The following is a 25,698-nucleotide window of genomic DNA, read 5'->3' as shown; positions in this document are numbered from 1 at the left end:
GAAACAAGAAAAATCCCTAATACAAAATCTAATAGCACACCTAAAGGAAATAGAAGCAGAATGGCAAAGACACCCCAAGCCCAGCAGTAGAAGAGAAATAGTAAAGATCAGAGCAGAAAAAATAATATAGAGTCTAAAAAAACTGTAGAGCAGATCAATGAAACCAAGAGTTGGTTTTTTGAAAATATAAACAAAATTGATAAACCTCTAGCCAGACTTCTCAAAAAGAAAAGTGAAATGACCCAAATAGAAAAATCATGAATGAAAATGGAATTATTACAACCAATCCTTCATAAATACAAGCAATTATCAGGGAATACTATAAAAAATACATACCAACAAACTGGACAACCTGGAAGAAATGGACAAATTCCTAAACACCCACACACTTCCAAAACTCAAACAGGAAGAAATAGAAAACTTGAACAGACCCATAACCAGTGACAAAATTGAATCAGTTATCAAAAATCTCCCAACAAATAAGAGTCCAGGACCAGATGGCTTCCCTGGGGAATTCTACCAGACATTTAAAGCAGAGATAATACCTATCCTTCTCAGGCTGTTCCAAAAAGTAGAAAGGGAAGGAAAACTTCCAGACTCATTCTATAAAGCCAGCATTACTTTGATTCCCAAACCAGACAGAGACCCAGCAAAAAAAGAGAACTACAGGCCAATATCTCTGATAAATATGGATGCAAAAATTCTCAACAAGATACTAGCAAATTGAATTCAACAGCATATAAAAAGAATTACTCACCATGATCAAGTGGGATTCATTCCTGGGATGCAGGCTCGTGCAACATTCGCAAATCAATCAATGTGATAAATCACATTAATAAAAGAAAAGATAAGAACCATATGATCCTGTCAATCGATGCAGAAAAAGCATTTGACAAAATTCAGCATCCTTTCTTAATAAAAACCCTCGAAAAAGTCGGGATAGAAGGAACATACTTAAACATCATAAAAGCCATTTATGAAAAGCCCACAGCTAACATCATCCTCAATGGGGAAAAACTAAGAGCTTTCCCCCTGAGATCAGGAACACGACAGGGATGTCCACTCTCACTGCTGTTGTTTAACATAGTGTTAGAAGTTCTAGCATCAGCAATCAGACAACAAAAGGAAATCAAAGGCACCAAAATTGGCAAAGATGAAGTCAAGAGTTCACTTTTTGCAGATGATATGATATTATACATGGAAAACCCAATAGACTCCACCAAAGGTCTACTAGAATGGATACATGAATTCAGCAAAGTCACAGGATACAAAATTAATGTACAGAAATCAGTTGCTTTCCTATACAATAATAATGAAGCAACAGAAAGAGAAATAAAGAAACTGATCCCATTCACAATTGCACCAAGAAGCATAAAATACCTAGGAATAAACCTAACCAAAGATGTACAAGATCTGTATGCTGAAAACTATAGAAAGCTTATGAAGGAAATTGAAGAAGACATAAAGAAATGGAAAAACATTCTGTGCTCATGGATTGGAAGAATAAATATTGTTAAAATGTCAATGCTACCCAAAGCTATCTACACATTCAATGCAATCCCAATCAAAATTGCACCAGCATTCTTCTCGAAGCTGGAACAAGCAATCCTAAAATTTGTATGGAACCACAAAAGACCCTGAATAGCCAAAGTAATATTAAAGAAGACCAAAGCAGGAGGCATCACAATCCCAGACTTTAGCCTCTACTAAAAAGCTGTCATCATCAAGACAGCATGGTATTGGCACAAAAACAGACACATAGACCAATGGAATAGAATAGATATTTCAGAATTGGACTCACAAAAGTATGGTCAACTAATCTTTGACAAAGCAGGAAAGAATATCCAATGGAAAAAAGACAGTCTGTCCCTTTAACAAATGGTGCGGGAGACTGGACAGCAACATGCAGAAGGATGAAACTAGACTACTTTCTTATACCATTCTCAAAAATAAACTCAAAATGGAGAAAGTACCTGAATGTGAGACAGGAAACCATCAAAACCCTAGAGGAGAAAGCAGGAAAAATATCTCTGACCTCAGCCACAGCAGTTTCTTACTTGACACATCTCCAAAGGCAAGGGAGTTAAAAGCAAAAATGAATTATTGGGACCTCATCAAGATAAAAAGCTTCTGCACTGCAAAGGAAACAATCAACAAAACTAAAAGGCAACCGATGGAATGGGAAAAGATATTTGCAAATGACATATCATAGAAAGGGCTAGTATCCATAGTCTATAAAGAGCTTGCCAAACTCCACACCTGAAAAACAAATAATCCAATGAAGAAATGGGCAGAAAACATGAATAGACACTTCTCTAAAGAAGACATCCAGGTGGCCAACAGGCACATGAAAAGATGCTCAATGTCATTCCTCATCAGGGAAATACAAATCAAAAGACACTCAGATACCACCTCATGCTAGTTAGAGTGGTTAAAATGAACAAATCATGAGACTATAGATGCTGGCAAGGATGTAGAGAAACGGGAACCCTCTTGCACTGTTGGTGGGAATGCAAACTGGTGCAGCCACTCTGGAAAATAGTGTGGAGGTTCCTCAAAAAATTAAAAATAGATCTACCCTATGATCCAGCAATAGCACTACTAGGAATTTACCCAAGGGATACAGGAGTGCTGGTGCATAGGGACGCTTGTACCCCAATGTTTATAGCAGCACTTTCCATAATAGCCAAATTATGGAAAGAGCCTAAATGCCCATCAACTGATGAATGGATAAAGAAATTGTGGTTTATATACACAATGCAATACTACTTGGCAGTGAGAAAGAATGAAATATGGCCTTTTGTAGCAACATTGATGGAACTAGAGAGTGTTATGCTAAATGAAATAAGTCATACAGAGAGAGACAGATACCTTATGTTTTCACACTTATGTGGATCCTGAGAAACTTAACAGAAGTCCATGGGGGAGGGGAAGGAAAAAAAAAGTGGTTAGAGTGGGAGAGAGAGCCAAACCATAAGAGACTCTTAAAAACTGGAACAAACTGAGCGTTGATGGGGGTTGGGGGGGGGGCGGGTGGGTGATGTACATTGAGGAGGGCACCTTTTAGGATGAGCACTGGGTGTTGTATGGAAACCAATCTGAGAATAAATTTTATATTAAAAAAATTCCCTTATTTCATTTTTTTTCATTTAGATCTTTGATTCAACTGAATCTTATATACAATGTGCAAGACAGCAATATAATTGCACTTATAAAGTGATTAACATTTATATTTGTTAGAATAATAAATGTTTTCAGTAGATACTTAGCTGCCACTTTAATTTATACTAAACTGTGGGCTAATTTTTAATTTTCTAATCTGTCTATTTTTATTCACTATTACACTGTTTAAAAATATTATATCTTTATACATTAGTTTAATAATATGATAGATTGAATTCTCCAACCTTACCAAGTACATTCTTTTTCATGTACTTAAATTTTCCAAGTTTGTCAACTTACCAAAAATATTATATCACATAACACATTGGATAAGATTTCCATTTAATTCATCATTAGAGAAATACAACCTAACAAATTTGAGTTTTCACATTTAGAAATTTGGTAGATCTCCTTATTTATTTTTTGAATAAATTGTAGTAAGGTTTTTGACTTTTAAACCATATGTATATATATCCTCCAAACATTAATAGTTATTTATTCGTGTGTTTTTTTTTTTTTTTAAAAGTAGCCTAAATCTCTTGGTGGTAAATAGATTTCTATTCTCACAATTTGAGCAATGTGAAGTTGAAACTTAAAAATGTACTATATGGGATGAAAAAAATAAGTGAAAGGTAAATGGCAGTTAATTAAATTGTAATCCAATACAAATACCTCACTGAGTATTTAAAGGAAGAAATAGCTCTTTTTTTTTTTACTGTTATAACATGTTACAAGAGAATTTAAATCTATCATATTTCTACAAATTATCCAATCATTTTTATTATAAAACTTGAAATACAACATAGGAAATATGCAACACTGCTCATTTGTCATTTCAAATATCTGTAAATAGAAATAGAGTTGCTGAGGTAAAAGATACATACAGTGTAATTTTGATACATATTGTCAACTGTCCTTCCATGGAGGTTGTGAAATTTATACAACCACCAAAGATGGAAGAGCATGCCTCTTTGACCACAGTATCAGCAATAACGTGACTCGTGAAATTTTAGGATTTTTGCCAATGTGTAAGTAAAAAAAAAAAAAAAAAAGCTATCAAATTTTCATTTGCAATTTTTTTTTCTAAAATTGGTTTGAGCAATTTTTCCTCTGTCCTAGAAACTTTTTTTGTTTCAATTATTTGTGGAATAAATTTTGAAGTTATTTGCCCATTTTTAAAATAGAATTGTGGTCTTTTTTTTCTTACCAATTTCTGAGAGATTTTTATATGTGAGTGGGATTAACCCTTTGGGATGTAGGATTGATGTTTCTCCTGTTTTTAATCTCTTTCTACAGTGGTGTTTTGTTTTTGTTTTGTTCTGTGGAGAGCTTTGTTTGTTTTTAAAATATAACCACTTCAAGATTACAAATCAAATCATCCAGGTTCTCTTTTTATACTGTTTGGGAAAATAAGTTTATATTTAAATCTTTGATGAATTGAACATTTCCTGAATTATGAGATAAGGTAGAAATTTAAAATTATTTCTTTCAGACAACTATCTAATTGCTACAACATCATTTCTTTTACAAATTTTCTTTTTCCCATTGATTCGAAATACTACTTTATCCACGTATATCAAATTTTCACGTGTTAGGTGTGTCTGTGATGTCTCTATTACATTCCATTGAAACTCAGTATCATATACCCATGTCACAGTTTTAGTAATACATATATATTATATACACACACATATATATATATGGTTAGTGTGTGTGTGAGAAAGAGAGACCTGTATATTCATTTTCTACACTGCTATGTTACTAAACTGTCTTTATAGTAGTTTTCAATACTTTTTCTTAGGCTTTTCAAGTATATAATCCTATCACATGCAAATAACAACAGTTGTATCTCCTCTTTTCTAATTTTTTTTCTTCCCAATTCTCTTTTGTAATTATGTTAGCTAGTTCATATCTACTATCTATTTGAAAATTTAAAGGATAGTGGGAATCCTTATCCTTTTCCTGACTTTATTGAGAATGCCTTTAGTGTTTACCTATTAAGCATGATTCTGTCTTTTTGGGTTGAGGTAGGTACATTTTATCATGCAAAAATTACCCAATTTTATTTTATCAACAGTTTTTGTTAATAGTTTCTGCTGATTTATGTCTAATATCTTTAAGTATAAATAGAAATAACATGATCTTTTGTTAATAGTTTCTGCTGATTTATGTCTAATATCTTTAAGTATAAATAGAAATAACATGATCTTTCTCTTCAATTTGCGTTTTATTAATGCAGCTCCTAATGTTGAACTCTTTATAAACGCTACTTTATTAGGACGCTTAATTATTTTAACCCTCTTCCAGATTCTTTTTGTTAGCATGAATGTGCAATCCCATTCCCACAGTCTGAAACTCCCTCCCCCCTTTTTTTTCCTCACAACTTTGACATAAAAACTCAGTTGGGATTAAAATGTGATTTGAGACTCTATTCAATCTCCATATGATTGTTATATATCTTGTAGAAATGTCCATGTGATTGAAGAATGCTGCCCTAGAACCACTGGCTATGTAATGTACTATACAATATATGAATTCCATTCTCTTTGTAAAATCCACAACCCAGGGGTTTTAGATGGGGGATTTTGCATTTTATTATTTCTCTATTACTAATTATAAGTAAAGTTGTCCTCCATTTATTATTTTCTTAGTTTGTATTCTTTGGTTTGTATAAATAGTATACTCCAGAAAAAAAAGAAAAGAAAATTTTGTCTTTGTCGGTCTTCTGGAAAAGCTTAATTAACATTAGAATTATCTTTTATTTAAAGGTTTGATAAAACCTTTTAAATTAGAAAATAAAACATTTTTGAAAATCCATTCAGTATAGAGCCCTATGAAATAAAATGTCAAAGTTCTTTGCTTCTACCTTCTCACTTCTTCTCTTAGTTACTATTCTGATCATTGAATCACTGTTAAAAATTGGATGTGTATTCTTCCAGAACTTTCCTTATGCCACATACAAAAACAGCAAAGAAGGGTTTATAACATTTTTAAAATCTATTAATAAAGTGAATAGTTTTTTATATTTTTTGAACATTTGTATTTTGGAGCTGCCTATTTGTATACTTTTATGTTGTTTTTATTATGGTCATTCTGTAAAGATTTAGTGTTTTAAAGAGATTAGCTCTTGTCTGTCCTCCCTTACCTTCTCACTTTTCCCCAGAAGCAACCATTGAATCGTTTCTAATGTTCTGTTGTGTTTCTACTTAGCTCTTTTTCTACATACATACAAATTTTCATATCTACTTAAAATTGTACAGTATTTAAAATATTTTAAATATGTATTACTTAAAATGTATGTATTCTATAGAATACACATTAGTATATTATATATAAAATAATATATAGTCTACACTCCTTGCTTATTTTACATAGCAGTAAAAAAGGTCAATAGAGTCATTTTAAAGGTTGCAGTATATTTCATTACTCCACTGAAGGACTATTGCATTTTTCTCCCCTCTTTTTGCTCTTAAAATGCAGTAAAAATGTAGTACATGAATGTGGGGAAAAGTACAAGAAGAGGGATTGCTGACTTCAAGTTGCATGAAAACTTTGATAGAAACTATCTTCTTAAAGTTGTTTCACCATTTTATGAATATCTTTTTAATATCTTTACTGATTTGTGGTATTATCAATCTCAAGTTATTATCAATCCAATATTGGTATCTCATTTTTATAACTTTTATCTCCCTGGATCCCTTGGGGGGGTGAAGGATATTTCCATATGTGTATTAGACATTTGATTTTCTTCTGTGAATTTCCTTTATATACTCTGACCATTTCCTACTCTATAGAACTATTTTTTTCTCATTTATTTCAAGGAGCTTGTTGTATACTAGGGATGTTAACAATTAGATGTGTCAAACGTTTGCTCCCAAGCACCTCTAAGATCCCCTCTCTCTCATTTGTGCACTCCCCATCCCTTCTGTTGGCTTCTTCCTTTCCATTTTCCCTTTTGGCGGGTCTATTTCCCGTCTTACTTGTATCACTACTAAACTAGAAGGGGCTAAGGGAAAAGGAGTTAAATATTTGAATAGGGCCTATGGCAACATCAGTTTAGTTAGCAAGGATATGGAATCTTCTCACTCAATGTGTATGGAGGATTTTGTGGATGCTTTCTGTCCATTCCAATTTTTCATGAAGTGACTTTTCCTTCAGAACCATTAATAATGACTGGCTATCCCAGTGAAAACATGGAACTCACTGACATACTGGCTGATCAAATGTAAAAAGTGCAATTAGGATGCTCTAATGCACAAATATTTTTTAAATAAAATGTATGGTCAGTGACCAAAGATTTGAAATATTTGTCACTCAAAACTAGAATGTTTTCTTCAAGCAAATGCTGTGCTACTTTACTTTTTTATACTATAAAGACAAAACCATAAAGAATATTCATTAATTCACACAGGAAGGACTCAGGCTGAAAGGTCAAAGTAACACAATCTTGGGGAAAGATGGACAGTCAGGAAATATATTTTTCAAGAAGGCATTTGGATTGCTAGCTCTTGCAGACATATAGAGGAGGGAGAAGCAAATGTTTAATAACGTTTTAAAAAACAATAGATTCCTTTGTCAGTTCCCTCCAGGCCTTGCCAAATAAAAAAGCATCTCTTTCTCCTCTTATTTTGTGTGTGTCCAGTCATTCACATTTTTCCTGAATGTTTCTATTTTTTCAGACAATTGACGGTATTTTCTTGATGGTAAACTAACTGTAGTAAGAATGGAGTTTATAGCTTGGCTATAATTATTGATAACCCCTGGTAATCTTGCTGGAGGTAATCATTAAGACCAGGAAGTCAAAAATTCTCTCTCTTGTTATATTATCAGAAAAAATTTTTAGTATATGTCTTTAAATGTATTCTTACAAATTATATTATGGAGAATAAAGAGAGGCCATCACTGTATGAGCTAGGGAGCATATTACTTTGTACTTTATAATGTTAAAAATAAATTTAAAGATAATTGTTACATTTTCATTGGTAAACCAATGTTTTCTGGGAAAAACATGCATATATTATTGTATTTCTTATTCTATTTGCTCTTAAGTAATCTGAGAATGAAGATTTTTATATTAGCTGAATATTGAGTTTTAAGGTCAGGTGTGGTACATTCTATCATTTTAAACTTTTGTTTTATATCTTTAAAGCCTCTTGCTCTTGGCAAGTTATATAATTCAGGAAGGCAGAAAAATTGATTTTAGTATGCAAAAACAAAGTATTTGGCAGCTAAGATAATCAGCATTTATGCAAACTAAACATTTACAATATTTATGAAGATTTAAGAAAATGTAGAAAATGTTATAGGACTGTTTACAAATTAAGATCTATTGCCTGTACCTTGAATCCATAGGGTAGATTTTTATCCTTTTTTCAATCTAAGACAATGGTGGCATACTTTAAGAAATAGTTTACATCATAATAGGAAAATTAATCTTGTATAGAATAAGAAAGGCTTACTATGTGTTGGAAATTTAAGAAATTGTTCCAGTTGTATTCTGTCATAATAAACATCTACTCTCCCCCTTCCCCTGTACTCCATCCTGGCTCTTCCACACATGGGTAATCTGTTTCTGTTTTCTGGGCCAGGCTTAGAAAGAAAAGCAAGATGTGGCTCAGTATGTTCTCTCAGTAAAATAGTATCATTTGTGGTCATAAGGATACTCCAGTGATTTTTAATATGCTTTTCTTTGACAATGATTATACTTCACTTTTTGGGCACAAGTGACTAATTAGTGTTATTTAATAATAAAAATATGTCATAATGTTATATTATGATCAGAGTTCATCTTCCTACTAAGTCTAATTCAGGTTCATTTCCCTTATTAAGAAAAGAAAAAGGTTTCCTTTGAAATGGCAAAAGGGAACAGAAATGGTCTTTTGGTAGTGCATCATGAACAAAATATTGGAAAAGTTAGCTAATAGATCTTGTTCTCTCAACATGTTTTTCATGAATACTAATGGGTTACTAATTAATTAACTAATTAATTGAATAATTAAAGTCCATTCATTATATGTTTTTATACAAAGAAGGTTTTGTTTGAAGACAGATTTCTACTCTATAACGTGGAGTAAAGTATAATAATCTTGGGTTACATCAAATTAAAGGTGATTAATTTGTAGTGGCTGATTTGACATTTGATGTAAACGTTAACTCAGGACATATTACAGGTTTTGGTGTGGGGTAGCTAGGATTATGTGGTAGTGAATGTGTAAACCCTGTGTTTTAAATACATGGTCTAGAATGTTTTAATTCTGCGAGTACTCTGAATATGTCCAGATGAGAGTTTTTAACTATAAGCATGGTTTTGTTTACCATAAATATGAAACAAAGCCAACCAGGGACACCTAGGGAAGAGAGGATCCTCAAGGACCTGTTTAGACAGTTGCTTCTAGAAAAAAAACAGTCTTCAGTCAAAGACTTGTCAATCCTATTTTTAAAGATTGATTAGGTAGCTGATTCTTTTCTTCCTTCTGTCCTTGGAGAAAATGAAAAATAACAGGTCCTCTTCCACTTTAGACTAACCATTCATATACTTGATGACAGTTAGGTCTCCCTTGAGCCTTCTCTTCTCCAGGACAAATTATGCTAACTCCTTCAGTCTGTCCTCATAGGTCCTATTTTTCAACCATTAAATCATCTTATTGTTCTTCCCTGTATCTTTTCCAGTTTCTTCAAAATCCTTTAAAAATTATAATGTCTTAAATTGTATATATTTACATATATTATATAGGTTAGGACTTCAGGTTGATATTTATTTCCACCTTCTAAGTCAGAAAAGATGGTCACTATGACACAGGTTAGTTGGATGAAAGGAATAATAGTAAAAATAGAAGGCAAGTGAGCAGCTTCATATTCAACTCAGTGGATTCTTATGATGCAAGATAGTAAAACTGTGCCTGCAAAAATGTCCTAAGTGTTCTTTATAAGTCCTTTGGGAAGACACCAAGACAAGAAAACTATTGTAAAAACAACTAGAACTGCTTTTGCTTTTTCTTTAATAAACTGATACCTCCTTTTACTAATTATAATTCTATAAAGAAAAAGATTAGCAGATGAACTAACATAGTGACAAATTCAGGACAAAAAAAAGGTGAGTAATAGAAGAAGATGAGCACTTGTTAACTCAAGGAAGGGCACAGGGATTCAGTATAAGAGTGACTTCAGTTATTAAGAGCTAGAGCCATTTTTTTCAAGCAGTCATTAATGCCAAGAGGGGGCATTTGTGGAATGCTACCTAGCGTTGCTTTATTTTTTGGCAGCATATGACCAGTAGGAAGAGCATGATACTGGCTTTGCTGATATGCTGTCCTGGGTCTATGGCACTGCACTGTGTTCTCTTCAGCATCACGTTGATTTTGAGTGATTCACATACAGTCTGCATTCAACCTCTCCATTCCATGAAGACCAAAAAGGAACCCATAATCTTAGAAACCAAGTTTCCCTCTATCTAATTCCTGTGAGAGCAAGATTCCAGTGTAATAAAAACCTACAATAAAGCCCCTAAACCTTCTAGTCTTTCTTACTTCAACTTAAGTACATTAATAATTGAATTTTGTATTTCTTTGATAATTCAACTTTAAAGCCAAAGGTTTTTCTATGCCCAAAGCCAAGGATCTGGCATTTACCCTACTCTCTCTCCTGGGTTATGCACTATGAAATGGGGTGAACTGCTTCATAGCTTCCAAAGAAAGAAATTAAGTCATAACAAAAAGATGGTTTTGTGTTCTTTCTAATATCCTCCCTATAAATCAACAGTCAATAATAGGGACCACAACAGAGCTTATAAGAGCGTTAATTCCCCAGATGTAAAGCTTTGTGAGGCACCCATTGCTGGTTTATTTTCACATTAAGTTGGGATAAAAGTATAAATTTGCCATGCCCATATTGAAGAACCACAGGCAAACAGTGGGCTCTTGCATCGAATGGTGGGCAGTGGTAGAATATTTGTGTTTTGCACTAACCCCTCTTTGAAAGCTAATGCAGTATGGTCTTACCATTTTTGCAGACAGGACAACACTGTTCTGGTTCATAGACTGGGTTGACACACTCAGGAACTGCGCAGTCTGCTACAACACAGTGAACTTCATTGCTGGGCTCACAGCGACACCATTCACATGGAGAGGGCTAGGAACAAATCTAAAATTAGCCCCTTTTCTCCTATAACTTAATGCTTGCACATTCATATGCTGTTAGAAGATAAAACATCAGTGTTTATATTGGCTTTACTGTATCAACTCCATTTACCATGTGTATGATCATTCTTCCCCAATGGAAAGCAACCTGGATATCCAAGCCAAAGTGGGTTGCTGTGTGGAGCTCAGGTTGCCATGAGCAACTGGGGCACTATGGGATGACTCTTCCTATGACTTATGTTCCTACTTTACAAAGAAGTGTTGGGACAACTAATATGTCACTTCTTGGTTTGGTTTCCAGATGCACTGATTGCCCTACCTTCCCCTGGCAAACAGGAATGATACGGGATCATGTGAAGTAAGTTTTTGCTATTTGTCACTTTTCTTCCTAAGAAAGAAAAGGATTACTGAGAAGCAAGAAAATGGTAAATGGACATCCTAACCCTTTGTATGAACTCCTTTTCAAGCTAACCTAGACTCTAAATGGCATTTTTTTTCCAATATGAATTTTAGAAAAGATTGCATTTGGGATCCAAACGTTCAGGTACTGCCTCTTGAAAGATTTAGTGAATACCTTTCATCTTTCCTGCTTGCTTTTATGAATGAACTAAAATCAATTGACTTAAAAAGCCACTAGTTAGAGTCAAAGACTAAAAATGGAACTGAAAAGTGATTAATTTAGAGGAGAAAAAAAAAAACAGGCAGAAAACAATTTTTGTCTCAACAGTACTTACCAGCCAAAAGTGAGTTTGAGATTTTCTGTTTCTTTTCCACAAACTGCCTATACCACAAATCATCTCAAGCAGTGACCATTTTGTGATGTCTCATGTTTACAAGTTCTATCTCTCATTTCTCATGCAACAGAGTTTGGAATTCTAGAATAAAAACTTGGAGGTCTCAGAAGTTATACAAGTGTCTACTTCTCAAATCATTCCATTTGTTCTGAGAACATTCTACCTCCAGTCCTATGCCACAGTGCCACAATCTGTGTTGGAAATCTAATAGTCCAATAAATCTTTCTCACAGGCCACAGTTACTTTGAGGTAAACATTTTGCATTGTAAAATGCAATTTGCAAGTTCCTCACTTGCAAATTGTGTTAATTAAAGCTCTCTGCCTTTGTCTCAGTTGCTACTGTCCATATCAGCTCTTGTTTTTCTTCAACCTGTGGGGGTGAAAACCTTTCAACTAATTATTTTCAAATTAATGTTACCTTTGCTTTCTGCTTGGAGAATGAGAGTCTAGCTTTCAATTATTTTACTTTCCAATTTAGTAGGAATAAGAGAATTAGACATAGAATCTGTAGGAAAAGTATTTCTAACGTTGTCAATACATTCATTGAAGGGTGCAGTTAAGCTCCTTACTGTGTGGTGAGATGTGTTAAGTAGTATCTCAAAGCAATGTATTAGATCGTCCTAAGGGCTGGGATTTTTCTGAAGCTCCTCTACTGAAAAATCTCAGGAAATTAAGGAAAAGACTTGATACCATAGCACATTATTTGTTGGCGAAATGTGAGAAATCCTATGAGAAAGGAAAATTCTTGCTGCTCTAACTCCTTATTTCACAAGCCCCATTGTGCTATCTTAAATTCCCAAGTAAAATGGTCAGAAGCTGTCTCCCTTTCCTTCGTTAATTGCAAAGAATTTTTACATAGGCTTCTGAAGTGCATTTATGGTTAATATGAGAGAAAAAGGGAACCACTAATATGGCTTCCACACCCTGCCCTTCCATGGCTGTGACCCTTCATTCTTGCTGCAGGACGGGCTGATCTGTGCAACTCTAGTGGACTGATTCAGCCATTAAAAATCCCAAAGAGCCCCTAAATCTTCCAATGCAAAATGTTTACTCAAATTAACTGTGGCCTGTGAGAAAGATTTATTGGACTATTAGATTCCTAACAGAGATTATTAAAGACACCATTCTGACTCAAACAATGTTTTTGGAAATGATTAACTACTGGATATCATGCCAAGCCATTTACCTATGTCAACTTATTTCTCATAATAAGCCTATGAAGGAAGATTTGCTATTATCTTTATCTCATAGATGAGGATATAGGCTGAGAGGGTCAATAACTTCCTTAGGCCTAGGCAGCAAGGGACAGAGGCAGGATTTGAACCCAGGTGGTGTACTTGCTATAATGTCCTGCCAGTAATATCAAGAATCACTATTCTGGGTACTCCCATTTGCATAGTTCATTTTACAGTGGTTTGGACCCTTCTCTATGCAGGCCAGATCCAGAGGAATAGCCATTAGGAACTGAATAATTGATTTATGGAAGATGCATACTTCTGCTAAAACAGGGAATTTCACTAGGGTATTTAGTGCATAAAGAGGTTATTATGGAGCCATAGAGCTTTTTAACCTTCTGCAAATGTAAATTAGTAAGAAAAGAATAGTAGGTTGAAGTTAAGTTGCCCTGAGGCTCACATCCTTTGGGGCGTTGGCATCTTTAGCCTCATAACCACACTGGAGGGTATCTGAGAGAAGCACTAACAGATGATGGTGCAGTAAAGACCCAGGGGCATCTATGTGAAGCCAGTGGAGACTGGATGTGTATGCCCTAGAGTTCTGAGAAATATTCTGAGGAAGAGCTATGACTATAAGGCTTGGTGATAAAAGTACACCTGATTTTTTAAGGGATTTTGAATAATGAGAAACATAAATTGGAAAAATGAAAGTATCACCCACCCTAGCCACTGAGGGACATTTTCTTTGAATCTTCCCCTGACTCTGACTTTATTCAAATACCACACCCTTCCTGGGTCTAGAATCTCTTGTCAGACACATGCAATTTCCTCTTTTGTTTTCATTAATTTTTTTCCCGCAAATAATCTCTTTCAGTCCATTTCTTCTCACATCTCCATGTGTGCCCCACCCCCACTCTGAATGCTCAATCAAATTTAACTCATTGACCTTACTCCAAAGCCCCTTCTTTCTTCTCCAGCCTTATCAGGACTTCGCTTTCACAAATTCATCAGTTCAGATACCAGTGATTTCTTGCCCAACTTGACTTCTTCCACTGCCCCTGCTTTCTCCTGCACTTCTGAAAAGACATTGCATAAGCAGCAAGAAGTCCCTGGGAATGAACAATGTGCATTGTTCCTACTTTAAAAATCCTTCCCACCTTGCAGCCTAAAACTGAAAGGTTTGGTGCTTTCCATAATCTTTACATCTTTAAGGGCTGAGCTGGTTGCGAATTTCCTTTTATCAGGCTCTTCAATGTGAAAACTATAGATTAAATCTGAAAATGTCCCCGTAAAACCAAAGATTAAACAATAAAGCTATGCTTAGAGGAACAGAGGAACACAGGAACAGAGTAAGTACTTGGAATAAAATTATTCTTACTCACTTTTTTTTAGAAGAACATGTGAAATTACAACCAGTGACTTTTGTCAGCTAGAGATTTGGTAAGTAACATGATTAAATGACACCATCCTAAAATTTTATACAAGAAAAATCTTTAAGAAATCTCACAGAACATGTCATTTCTGTGAAAGCTTTGGAAAATAAAGTAACATTCACTATATATACCTTTACATAAATTTTAATTAAAATTAAGATTAGAAGCCAAATGTATTAATGCATGTATTAGATAATCTGATAATTTTATGTCTGTTATGAATCTGTACACCTCCTGCTTAGGGTTTTTGAATATCTAATGTGGACTCTGTTTAAGTAGAAACATGCATTTTATCTGTACTTCCTGTTATCACTGAATATATTTGCATGGCAAATCAAAATGCTGTCCCAGCTGCCCCCAAATCTCAACAAGGTTTCCTACTAGATACATATATTTATTTATTTTCTGATTAATAGAATAAAAGGGGATTTAAAAAAATTGATTTAGGTAATTGGAATCCAAATTTTTCTCCTTGGTATTAGAGAATGGAAATATGACAATACACATCAGTTTTTTCAATGGTTAACTTTTGAAGACCTTGAAGCTAAAATCCCAATGCCATTGTCTGTGGTTTTTGAGAATTCTTAGAAAATTGAAAGGGATGTGCCAGAACCCTGAGAATAGTAGAATGCTCCATGATTTTTTGAAATAGAGAAAGTAGCCTGAAAACTAGTAACTTAGTTTACTAGAATAATTGAGTAACTCCAGAAAAATTGTCAAATATGCTTTCTGTGAAAATTTGGAAGTGAAGTAAGTCATCACTAAGAGTCAACGTAGGATTATGAGAACATGTTAATACAGACTGGTTGCATAGAATTTTCAAAATGTTTGTAGAAAATGCCCATTTATTTTGTATTCTGAGTACACTGGCTTACTTTCCATATCTGAGGAAAGTCTGGATGTTTGGTTTATATCACCGTACCTTGTGGCATCATTATTTATGTGGAGGCTGTTACTGGAATTGTTTGTAGAGCTCCCATGAGGAAATAGTCACAGCCTACCAGATTTGTTACCCAAATTCAATCCTCAAAGTGACAAGGGCATAGCAGTGTTCAGTTTACTATCTTAATTTGATGAAGTTTACAATAGTTTTCTTACGAGTTGGAAACTCTGCATTTGGAAAATTAGAAAAACAATATTTCCTTTAGTTGGCTTTGTTTGGATGGCTGTGATATCATGGTTAGAAGACACTTCTCTATAGCCTTAGTACTTAGAACTTCTGGTCTCTGATGTTTTATCACTGGCTGTGAATCTTTGGAAAATTAGATAAACTTTCTGTGCCTTAGTTTCTTAATCTATAAAATGGGAATAACAGTATTACCAATTTTACAGAGTTACTGCGAAGCACATTAAATGTGTAAGACAAATTATAATATTATTATTTTATTCACTTGCAAACTTATTGATGGTTTTCTGAAAAAAGTGTAAAATTGAACAATAGCATAAGACTAGATTTAAAAGAATGTTTAGGTTATTTTTCTTGTTCAAAGTGGAATCTGATTACAGAGGTGGTTGCAGTGAAGTTTTATAGAACTTGGTTTGTTGCAGGTCAGAGGGAGGATGTGTGAACCAATAGAATTAATCATGTCAGAAACATATTGAAGAAAAATTGTTATTAGAAGTCTCTAGATAAAGACTAATTGTGAACCATTAAAATGACCATCATAAATCAGTCAAGGAAAGGAAAAGAAAAAATGAAAAGCAACAAACCTGTTTTCCTTCCCTGATGTCTTAGCATTTAGACGTCAACTCAAATGCCCTTTTTCCAAGGAGCTCTTCCCTGATATCTTTCCATCATCCTTCTCCATCACACTGCCTATTCAGAACTCTCATAAGTGCATGAGATTATCTTACTGGTTTGAGTATATGTTTATTTATTTTTATCTGCCTTCCCTATCATTATAAGCTTCCTATAGTATATTGTTCATTGCTATACTCAGCACCAAGAAGATATCTTAGCACATGATAGATACTTAACAAATATTTGTTAACATATACAAGTCATTTATGCATAACCTATGTTTTCTTATTTGTAAAGCCATACTTCTTGGGCAGCTTCATCTATGTTAATCATTCATGGATAGGATTCTGATTCGATAACATACTTGCATTTTATTTAAATATTATAAAGGGCACTTTGTGGGGAAAGGTTCCTGACTATGAGTCATCAAATGAGTATCTGGGTTACAATATTATGACAATGAACATAAACTTACTTTTTAAAGGCAATTTGAAATTCACATTACCCACCATGTGGATCACAAGTTAAATCAACCTTCAAGCACTCCATTGACTAGACTCTCGCAGTAGATAATTATAGACTTATTGCACTAGCAAATACCATGATAACTAAATTTAGGGTAAGAATACATACAGAGGAATTCCTCAGGAGTCTGCGAAAAAGCTAGTCTCATTTTATAAGGTGTGTTAAGTTTAATGGTTGCCTTTTAGACAAAATGATTTTAGTATAATATAAACTATTTTTCAGGAAAAAAATACAACAATCCTGATTTTAAACAAGTCCATTTTCCTAAGGAATGACTTAGATTACAAAGTCCAACAAAACACAAACAAAGGAACAAAGCTTGATTCCTAGAAAGCCTCCCATGAATTGTTGAAGGCTGAAGTGGTGAATGAATACAGTATTCTACTGCCAAGTTTTAGCACACTGCTATATCAATGGCTTTCCTTCTGACCAAGTGATATTAGGCTTTTCATACCATATGGTACTCCATTTATTTGATAATATTGGCAAAAAAATTATCAGAGAATATAGCTCAGATTGCTCTTCTAAAAACTTCCCATTAAACAACAATTTAAAATTTGATCTCCACCAAGGAAAAGATACTGCTTTAAGAAGCACTCTTCTTTTAGAGATAATTTATGGCATAAATTTTATCACTTTATGGAACAAATCTCATTACTTTCAAACTGTATGAGAAATTTGGAATACTATTTCAAAGTTGCTGATGCCTGTCAGGAATCTCAGTGTTCACTTCATTAAAATATACATTAAATTACAGAGTACAAGAGTATTTAGCATCCATTGCCACTACTGTAGCCAGTAATTTGCATGCGGCAGATGTCACCTAATGATCAATACAGCCAATGGATTTTAAACAAAATTCACAATCCTCTGAAAGAAAACCCATTGCACCAGTGATTAAAATGCTCCTCAGTGTCCTGCATCAAATGGGACTGTAGTGATTTCTTCAGTGATCTGCCCTATTGATTGGAGCACATTTGAAACACTGAGGTTGTAAGCCTTACCAAATTATGAATATAGAGCTGGAATTCCTTTAAGAATTTAATACTACTGAAGTAAACAGAAAACTGGATGCATAGAGTTTTCTAAATAACCTCAGTTTGTCAGCAAATGTGTATGATGTTATCATTTGAGTAACAAGTTAAATAATAGCTGTTCTGGCTTTGTCTGAGAAGTTGGTACTTTGATAATACATTATGGAATATTATTATTCAGTTGTCTATCAAAAACCACTTTATGTTTGTTGAAAACAAACATTTTAGCCAGGTGATTGTAAGGAGTACACACAGCTTTGCCCATGTAGATATAATATACTATGTAGGCAATAAACTAAAAATCAGAAATAAGATATATGAATTTAAAAATTATTTATTGAGTATATCTATTAAATGCATAGCATATATAAGATAAGGTATAGAAAGTATACCAAGATGAGCTATATATCTAGCCTGTCCTTAATAAATGACAGTCTAGAAAAAGAAATAAGATATCTATAGAAATAAGTTTTGATTTTGTAAAACAAATTATTTTTCATAAAAATAACTGATGGACCTATTATAAGGTCCTATGGACCTATTATTATAAGGAGGATAGAATTATTGGAGTTAATCTTTCTATTTTTATTTCTATTTATTCTGACCCTAATGTAAAACACAATAATATTGCAAAGAAGTTGATGAAATATCCAATCTAAAGTTATTATTTATCAAGTATAAAAAATGTTCACTCGGTCTTAAAATTTACCATTATAGGGACACCTGGGTGGTTCAGCCAGTTAAGTGTCTGACTTCAGCTTGGGTCATGATCTCGCGGTTCATGAGTTCAAGCCCCATGTGGGGCTCTGAGCTGATAGCTAAAAACCTGAAGCCTCCTTCGGATTCTGTGTCTCCCTCTCTCTCTGCCCCTCCCCCCTGGCAGTCTGTCTCTCTGTCAAAAGTAAATAAAGCATCAAAAAATTAAAAAAAAAAAAGAAACTTACGTTATATTTGCAACACAACAGTGGCATTATATTGATGATTTTTTTCTTTGAAAAAAATTTTTTCCTAAAAATTTATTTAAATGTATTTTGGCTTATTTTTAAGAGCAGGCAAGTCTATAGTTACATACTACCTATTATAATAAGCTGATGGTATATAGAACCGATATTTTTCTTCTGAATATTTTCAAGGAATTTCATGACAATAAAACACAGCTTTTTCTGAAATATGAAGAATAGCACACAGGAAAATAAACTGTAGAGAAAGAGAATGAAAACAAAAATATCTTTCTTGAGTTACAATCACCGATGTATTTTTTAAATAGGCAAAGTATACTTATTAAGGAAATAACAGTGTATATTTAAGAAAAAAAGAAAGAATGTGTTAGCTGCCTCTACAGTCTTCAGAGGAGAACCCAAAGATATAGACGAAGGCTAGAAGATTCACAGTGAAGTAAAGATTTTGATAAAGTGTCACACCTATCCTTGTGAAATAGCCTAGAAAAGCAACAGCCTTTAGTCCTTCACTGATAAGCTGGATTGACTTTTGGCTTTGATACATTAAAGACCCTTGACGATGAACAGAATATTTTGACTACAGCCCATATGTCTCCATGGTAAGGATTCTCCACTTATCACCTATTTATGCAATAGGAAAAAAAAATGAACAACTGTATAGCTTCAAAACTTTCCTGTCGACACTAAAAAGAACAGATTGTTGATATCAGTTAAAATCCAGTCATCTACACTAGCATTAAAACAGGGCCATGTGTGCGTGGGGGAGAATACATTACCGTTAGAATTCTGCAACCTGAAAGAATCATGTTAAGAGACACATAAGACCAGGCCTGTTCTATGAGAAACATTGAAAGGAGGTGTTTTGCATGGTTGTCACTGAACTCAGGGCTTTTCAGGGTGTAGGATGTGAGAATATTAGGCCTAGAACAACCAATTCCATTTGTATTGGGAGTACCAATCAGACTTAGTTCAGAAGTCTCTCTTTGCCCCTGTCTCAGAATTTCTCTGGGCAAAAATGTACTAAAAGTTGAAGTTTTTTGTTGCCTTTCCATTTGTTGGCAACATTATACTTTTACATATTATGAAAAGGCAGTAATTGAAAATTAATACAGTGAAGTACTTTATAACTGCTAATAATAAAATATATTAGTTTCCAATTTTAAGTCCAAACAGCAATTTCCTTCTCAATGTTCTACTTCATTATTTGATGCTTAATTCATAGCCTACCTCATTCCACAAAAATATGTTGAGATGGCTTATGGGCAATAATATTAGAGTATATTTTAATTTAAAAAGACTTGACTAATTTCTTGATAAACCTTTGACTTTAGTGTGTATTGGTTTTATGCAGGGTGCCGCAAAAACCGTCAGTTTTGAAACTGTGTATAACAATAGCTAGTACTAATGCCTAGTGCAGTTCGGCCATATGACCCTGTGGAATGAGCACACTTGGACCTCACCTCCTGCCATCAAAGAGTGTTGATTTATCTTAAATTACTTGAAACTGGGTTTTCTCATTTGTAAGGTGGAGGTAATAATAACATAATATTAACAGGGCTCAAATTGCATCACTGGATTCTTAGGAGAATGAAAGGAAATGATATAATATGCAAACTATGTAGCCTTGCTTAAAAGACCCTCATTGTTATGGCTTTCAGTGTGACCAGTGTTTGTATGTATGTATGTATGTATGTATGTATGTATGTATGTATTTATATTTCTCTCCATCCATTTTCAATGGCCATGTATTTATCAAGGGAATATATTGACCATAAATTGTTTTTATTAAATTATGGCATGATTATTTCAATTATAAGGTATTTGAAATATTGAATTTGTAAGGAATATATCTTTTAGAGTTTTAAAAGCAATTTGGGTTGCATCTCTAAAATGTAGCAATGTATGCACTCATACTGTGGTTAGATGAGGATGACATTGGGAAACATTTTTAAATAGTTAATTAGGTTCTTGTTTACTGAGATGAAACTCCAATATTTAATCAGATTCTTGGTCCAAACAGATTTTTAACAGGGTAACTTTAGCTCACCTTGTTTTGAATCTTGATTTAGGTATGTTCTAGCTTCAGTGTGAATGTCCTAGGGTCTCATTAACTAAAGGAAAATTCTCTGTGATTGTCCTTTTTCTCCCTAATGAAGCTTTCTAAATCTCAGCAGTCAAAGGTTTGCTATTTTAGTAGGATTTTATTTTTAATGTTGGGGAAAAATTAAAGTTAGGCTGAATACATTTAATTTTTTTCCCTGTCACATTTAGGAAGGGGAAATAAAACTAATATATGGTGAAAATAAGTGGAGTTCCAGAGAGCTGTGGCTGTTCTCTCACTATAAAGAAAAATGACTTAATTTGGTAACCACTGGAAGTTTTTGTAGTAACTATGGTATTTCCAAGATGGCAAAATCATTATCAAAGTCCATGGTTTGTTGTTGCTGTTTTTAAATTTGTATTTCACAGATGTAAAAATTTAGAAAAACCCTCTAAATTTGCAAAAATATTCTTGGGTGGTTCTCACTGCATTCAGAATGCAGGTGTTATTATTTATTAATGGACTGGAAGGTGCCTTAGACTCACACTTTTTCATGGCAAAGGGAGTTTTTAAAATGAAAGAAATTGAGCCCTCTAAAACATGAAGCAGGGTAAGAATTTTCCTCATCCTAGCATGTATACATTTTCTTCACAGTGAAATATGAAATATTTCAGCATTATAGTTGAACACCTATTGGAGAATATAGGGCGTGTAGACACTCACATGAAAATGAAGCCATCTCTACCATGTCTTGAAAAGCATCCTTAGTGAACTTGTGGCAGCTGGTCAGGTATAATGAGAAGAGCACTAGAATTAGTCAGAAATCCTTCTTTCTCATAAAATAAGAATAAAAATATCTTGGAATGAAATAACTCTTGAGGGATCACACGTGCAAAATATTTTATAAAATTGTCAACTATTATTTGTTTTGCCTTGGACACAGATCTGGTTGTGTCGCTTCTTCATTGGAGTCCCTTTGTGGCTCCCTGCTCAACCCAGGCTTTGGCCAAAGCTCTATGGCCTGACATTCACATCATGAGCTGGACCTGTGTTCCTTTCTCACTCTTTTATGTTTTGCTCCTCTACAGTTTATGCTCTGGCCACTTGGGTTGAGTCATTTGTCTCTGAATGTGCTTTGTACTTACTTTTGCCGGTGTCCCAATTTTTGTCTAAAATACTTTCAGTGTGCTGAAATCCCCACTCTTAAGCCTTCCAGACTAAATTCCTCCTTTCTTCGTATGAATTTCTAGTACAGTCGTCACAGGCCACCTGCTATTAGTTGTATCTGTATTATTCCCTTTGATAGACTAGGAGAATTTTGAGGGTCAGATTTATGTCTTACACATTTTGGTACAACTCTACAAAACCTACCACTTCTTCACATGTAGATGATATTTAGAATACTTAATGAAATCAAACAATGGGTTATGTGAGTTGAATTGAAAAGATATAATAATGAACTGAATACCTAAGAAGATAATATACATATTTTCTTTTATTAATATCACAGGAAGTATATTTATTATATTACATTAAATTAAAAATACCTACTTGTCACACTATCAAAGGAGAACACGAGGGAGATCAAAATAATGGAAATTTGTATCATCTTTGCTTATCTGTATCATCTGAGAATTCTCAGTAAGTGGAAAGTTATTAAATTATTATTCATCAATGCAAACAACAAAGCTGTACTGCTTGAAGGCAAGTGTGCAGAGATATATGACTTAATATTGTTGCCAAGTATGTAGAACAACAATTATAATAGGCAAATCTAAATGCTTTTTTAAAGTTACATATGTGAAAAGAGATACCTGAGACCACCTGTAAGTGAAGTTGGACCTATATCTATCAGTATCCAAAATGTTTAACCTTCAAAGAATAAAGATTGGAAAGATTTGATGACAACACAATTTGAGGGAAGTAAAAGGGAAGAATAATTTTATCATAGATCAGGGGTTGGCATTTCTGTAGGAGACCAGATAGTAAATATTTTTGACCTATGTGAGTCATATGGTCTCTGGGGCAACTACTCAACTCTTCACTACAGCTTAAAAGCCACCACAGACAATACATAATCATAGCTGAATAATCATAGCTGATTTACGATAAAAGTCTACAAAAGCAGGTGGTAAGTTGGATGTGGCTTATGGATTATACGGTGTCAATCACTTAGATTTTTGGTTATATGTAGCTGGCATTATTATGATGAAGAAGGAGAGGTAATTTTGTCAATTAAATTGTTTTATGCAGCACAAATTAATTGCTATAAACAATCATGTTACTGTCAATGTTGGAAACTTAAAAAAAAAGCCAGAGAATAAAGGAAGAGCTGAGACATATAGACTTTTATCATTAACTGCCCGTAAGAGTCAAACAAAGAAATTAGGGTATCGTGAATCATTAGTAAAGTATTTCTTAAACTGTGTTTCTTTGAACTCTTATGAACTTTAAGATGTTAATAGATGTTCTGAGAAAAAAAGTATTCTTCTGTCACATAAATTTATAAAATCCTATATTAAATATAGTTTATTGGTAATAGTAATAAAAATGTCAAGTAGCCTTTATGAATCCCTTATTGTATGCCAAGTAGTTTCTACTATTACAGAGGCAGAGTAATACACCTAAGTCACTTGGCTGCTAAGGGGTGGAACCTACTCTAAAATCCAGTTTTCACCTCCTTGTCAAGCTCATTGCTGTTGAATAATACATACTGGCTCTCAAACCTTTTAAAATGTTCAAGCAGTGTCAATACACTAATATACACTTCACATTTCTAAGAACTGTTAAAGGATAAATCATTTCTCAGATTTACTTGCCCATGAAAAAAAATCAGAAATCCTTACTGAGAATCTCACACATTGCTTGTGTTCCCTAGAAAAGAGTCTGGAAGAGGCTACATACATCATTACAGTGATTCCCAAATCTAGGTGATCATTAGAATTACCTGGGAAGCTTTAGAAAAACATAAATGTAAATAATTTCAACCCAAATCAGAGAGGGAAAGGTCAAGGAATCTGAATTTTTGCAACATTCCTTCCTGAGATGATACTGAGCATACATCAGTCTACGAATATTTCTTTGTTCTAATGCCATGGAACTAGAGAGTTTTGCATACCTCATCCATTTTTCACATTCCATTCCTGTCTCATAGTGTCTCATAGTGAAAGGCAGGTGCTTGCAGAGTGAGAAAATCGAGAACATGAGTCCTCAGTTCCTAAAATCACGAAATACATGGCAAGAACAGCTAGTTTAGTTCCTTTGTTACTTCCTAAAGTAGTATCCATGAAAATAAAGAGGCACTGTTAATCTGATGGGATTTTATTTTAATTTGGCCTATATTATTTGGTTTAATTATAGAATTTTTTATTTTTAACGGGGGTCCCCTTTTATCAGAGCCTTTGCAAACTTAGATTTCTTTTACAAATTGTATTCTATCTATGTCAAAGACTGATTTTAGATATGCCAATATTTTATTGTTCTTGTCTACTTGTAACTCTGTGTTGTCATGGTGATAGGTCCTGATATCACATTTCTATAGACAATTAGCTGAAATAAATCTTTGCATCCAACACATTTATTGGAAAGAAAGATGCAAATGAGTGATGTTTTCTTGTTAAACCTGAACATAGTAAAATGTAGAAAAAAGACCACAGGAAAGCAATGTATTAATATTGCCTTTGCAAATAATGAGCTATGTCATTACAGTCTTTTCAGTAAGTTTCAGTTGTCCTTTGTTTTATCATCTGTAAAGTAAGGAAGTTAAGCAAAATAATTTCAAAGTTCTTTTTTAGATCAAAAATTCTATAATCAACTCTTAAAAGTAGGAAGGATCTTCACTACAAAAAAAAAAAAAAACCCAAAACATAATGCTTGCCTTTATAAATAGGAGAATGTACACAAACTCATATACTAGAAAGCTAGTCTCATACCAAGAAGTAACAATGGTAGTCAAAGGTCAATATTAAAAGGATTGAAAAGTACCAAACAAGTAATGTTTAATTAAAAAAAAACACAAAAAAATGTATAAGCAGGTAGAATTGTTAATTAAAAGTTGATATGTAATACTATAATTTTCAATTTCCCAATACAATTAATTTTTCATAAGATGTATATGATGACATTGCATCTACTCTATAGTTAGTTATAACAATTAAAATTATTTGGGTTTTGTTTATGGTCACATACATAATGGGGGGAAAATTAAAAGTTGTGTTCATTGGACTTTTTTCCACTTTAGACAGCTTTATACAGGCATAAAATAATATCTGAAAACTTTTTTAGGGGATGAATGATTTTTCTTGTTACTTTAGTACTTTATTCACTCTTTTCATAGTGTCATTAAATCCTTTCAAAGAAAGCTTTATTGTGATATATTCTATACAGCAGGCTAGAGTCAAGGAAATTGACAATGGAGGTGTGTTGGAGTGAAATTACTGATGCTAATCAGCAGTGATGATAAAAGTCCAAAGTACAGACTCTAAAATAAGCCAGTCCCCAATTAATAATGGCCATTTTTGAGAAAGATGCTTTGGATAAGCCAACCTACTGATCACTTCAAACTGTCTCTTAGTTATTTGTTTCAAGCTCTTCCTGGAAAGCTTGGCAAAATACAACTAAAAAAACAAACCAGTAAGTTTTTCTTGTGCTGTCCTTCATAAAACACACTGCCTGATGTATAAATCAAGCTGTAGGAAAA

General features: G+C 33.6%; 1 protein-coding gene across 1 annotated transcript in view; it reads right to left on the bottom strand.

Annotated features, from left to right (window-relative positions):
- Positions 1-25,698, bottom strand: part of VWC2L (von Willebrand factor C domain containing 2 like) — a 162,246-nt gene that overhangs the window by 125,440 nt on the left and 11,108 nt on the right. The window contains exon 3 of the mRNA XM_006935531.4: positions 11,160-11,289. Coding sequence (XP_006935593.1) covers positions 11,160-11,289 — 130 coding nt within the window. The remainder of the gene's footprint in view (positions 1-11,159; positions 11,290-25,698) is intronic.

The sequence above is a fragment of the Felis catus genome, chromosome C1, assembly GCF_018350175.1.
Source record: "Felis catus isolate Fca126 chromosome C1, F.catus_Fca126_mat1.0, whole genome shotgun sequence".
Classification (NCBI taxonomy): Eukaryota; Metazoa; Chordata; class Mammalia; order Carnivora; family Felidae; genus Felis; species Felis catus.
This window is presented reverse-complemented; position numbering and strand designations above follow the sequence as displayed.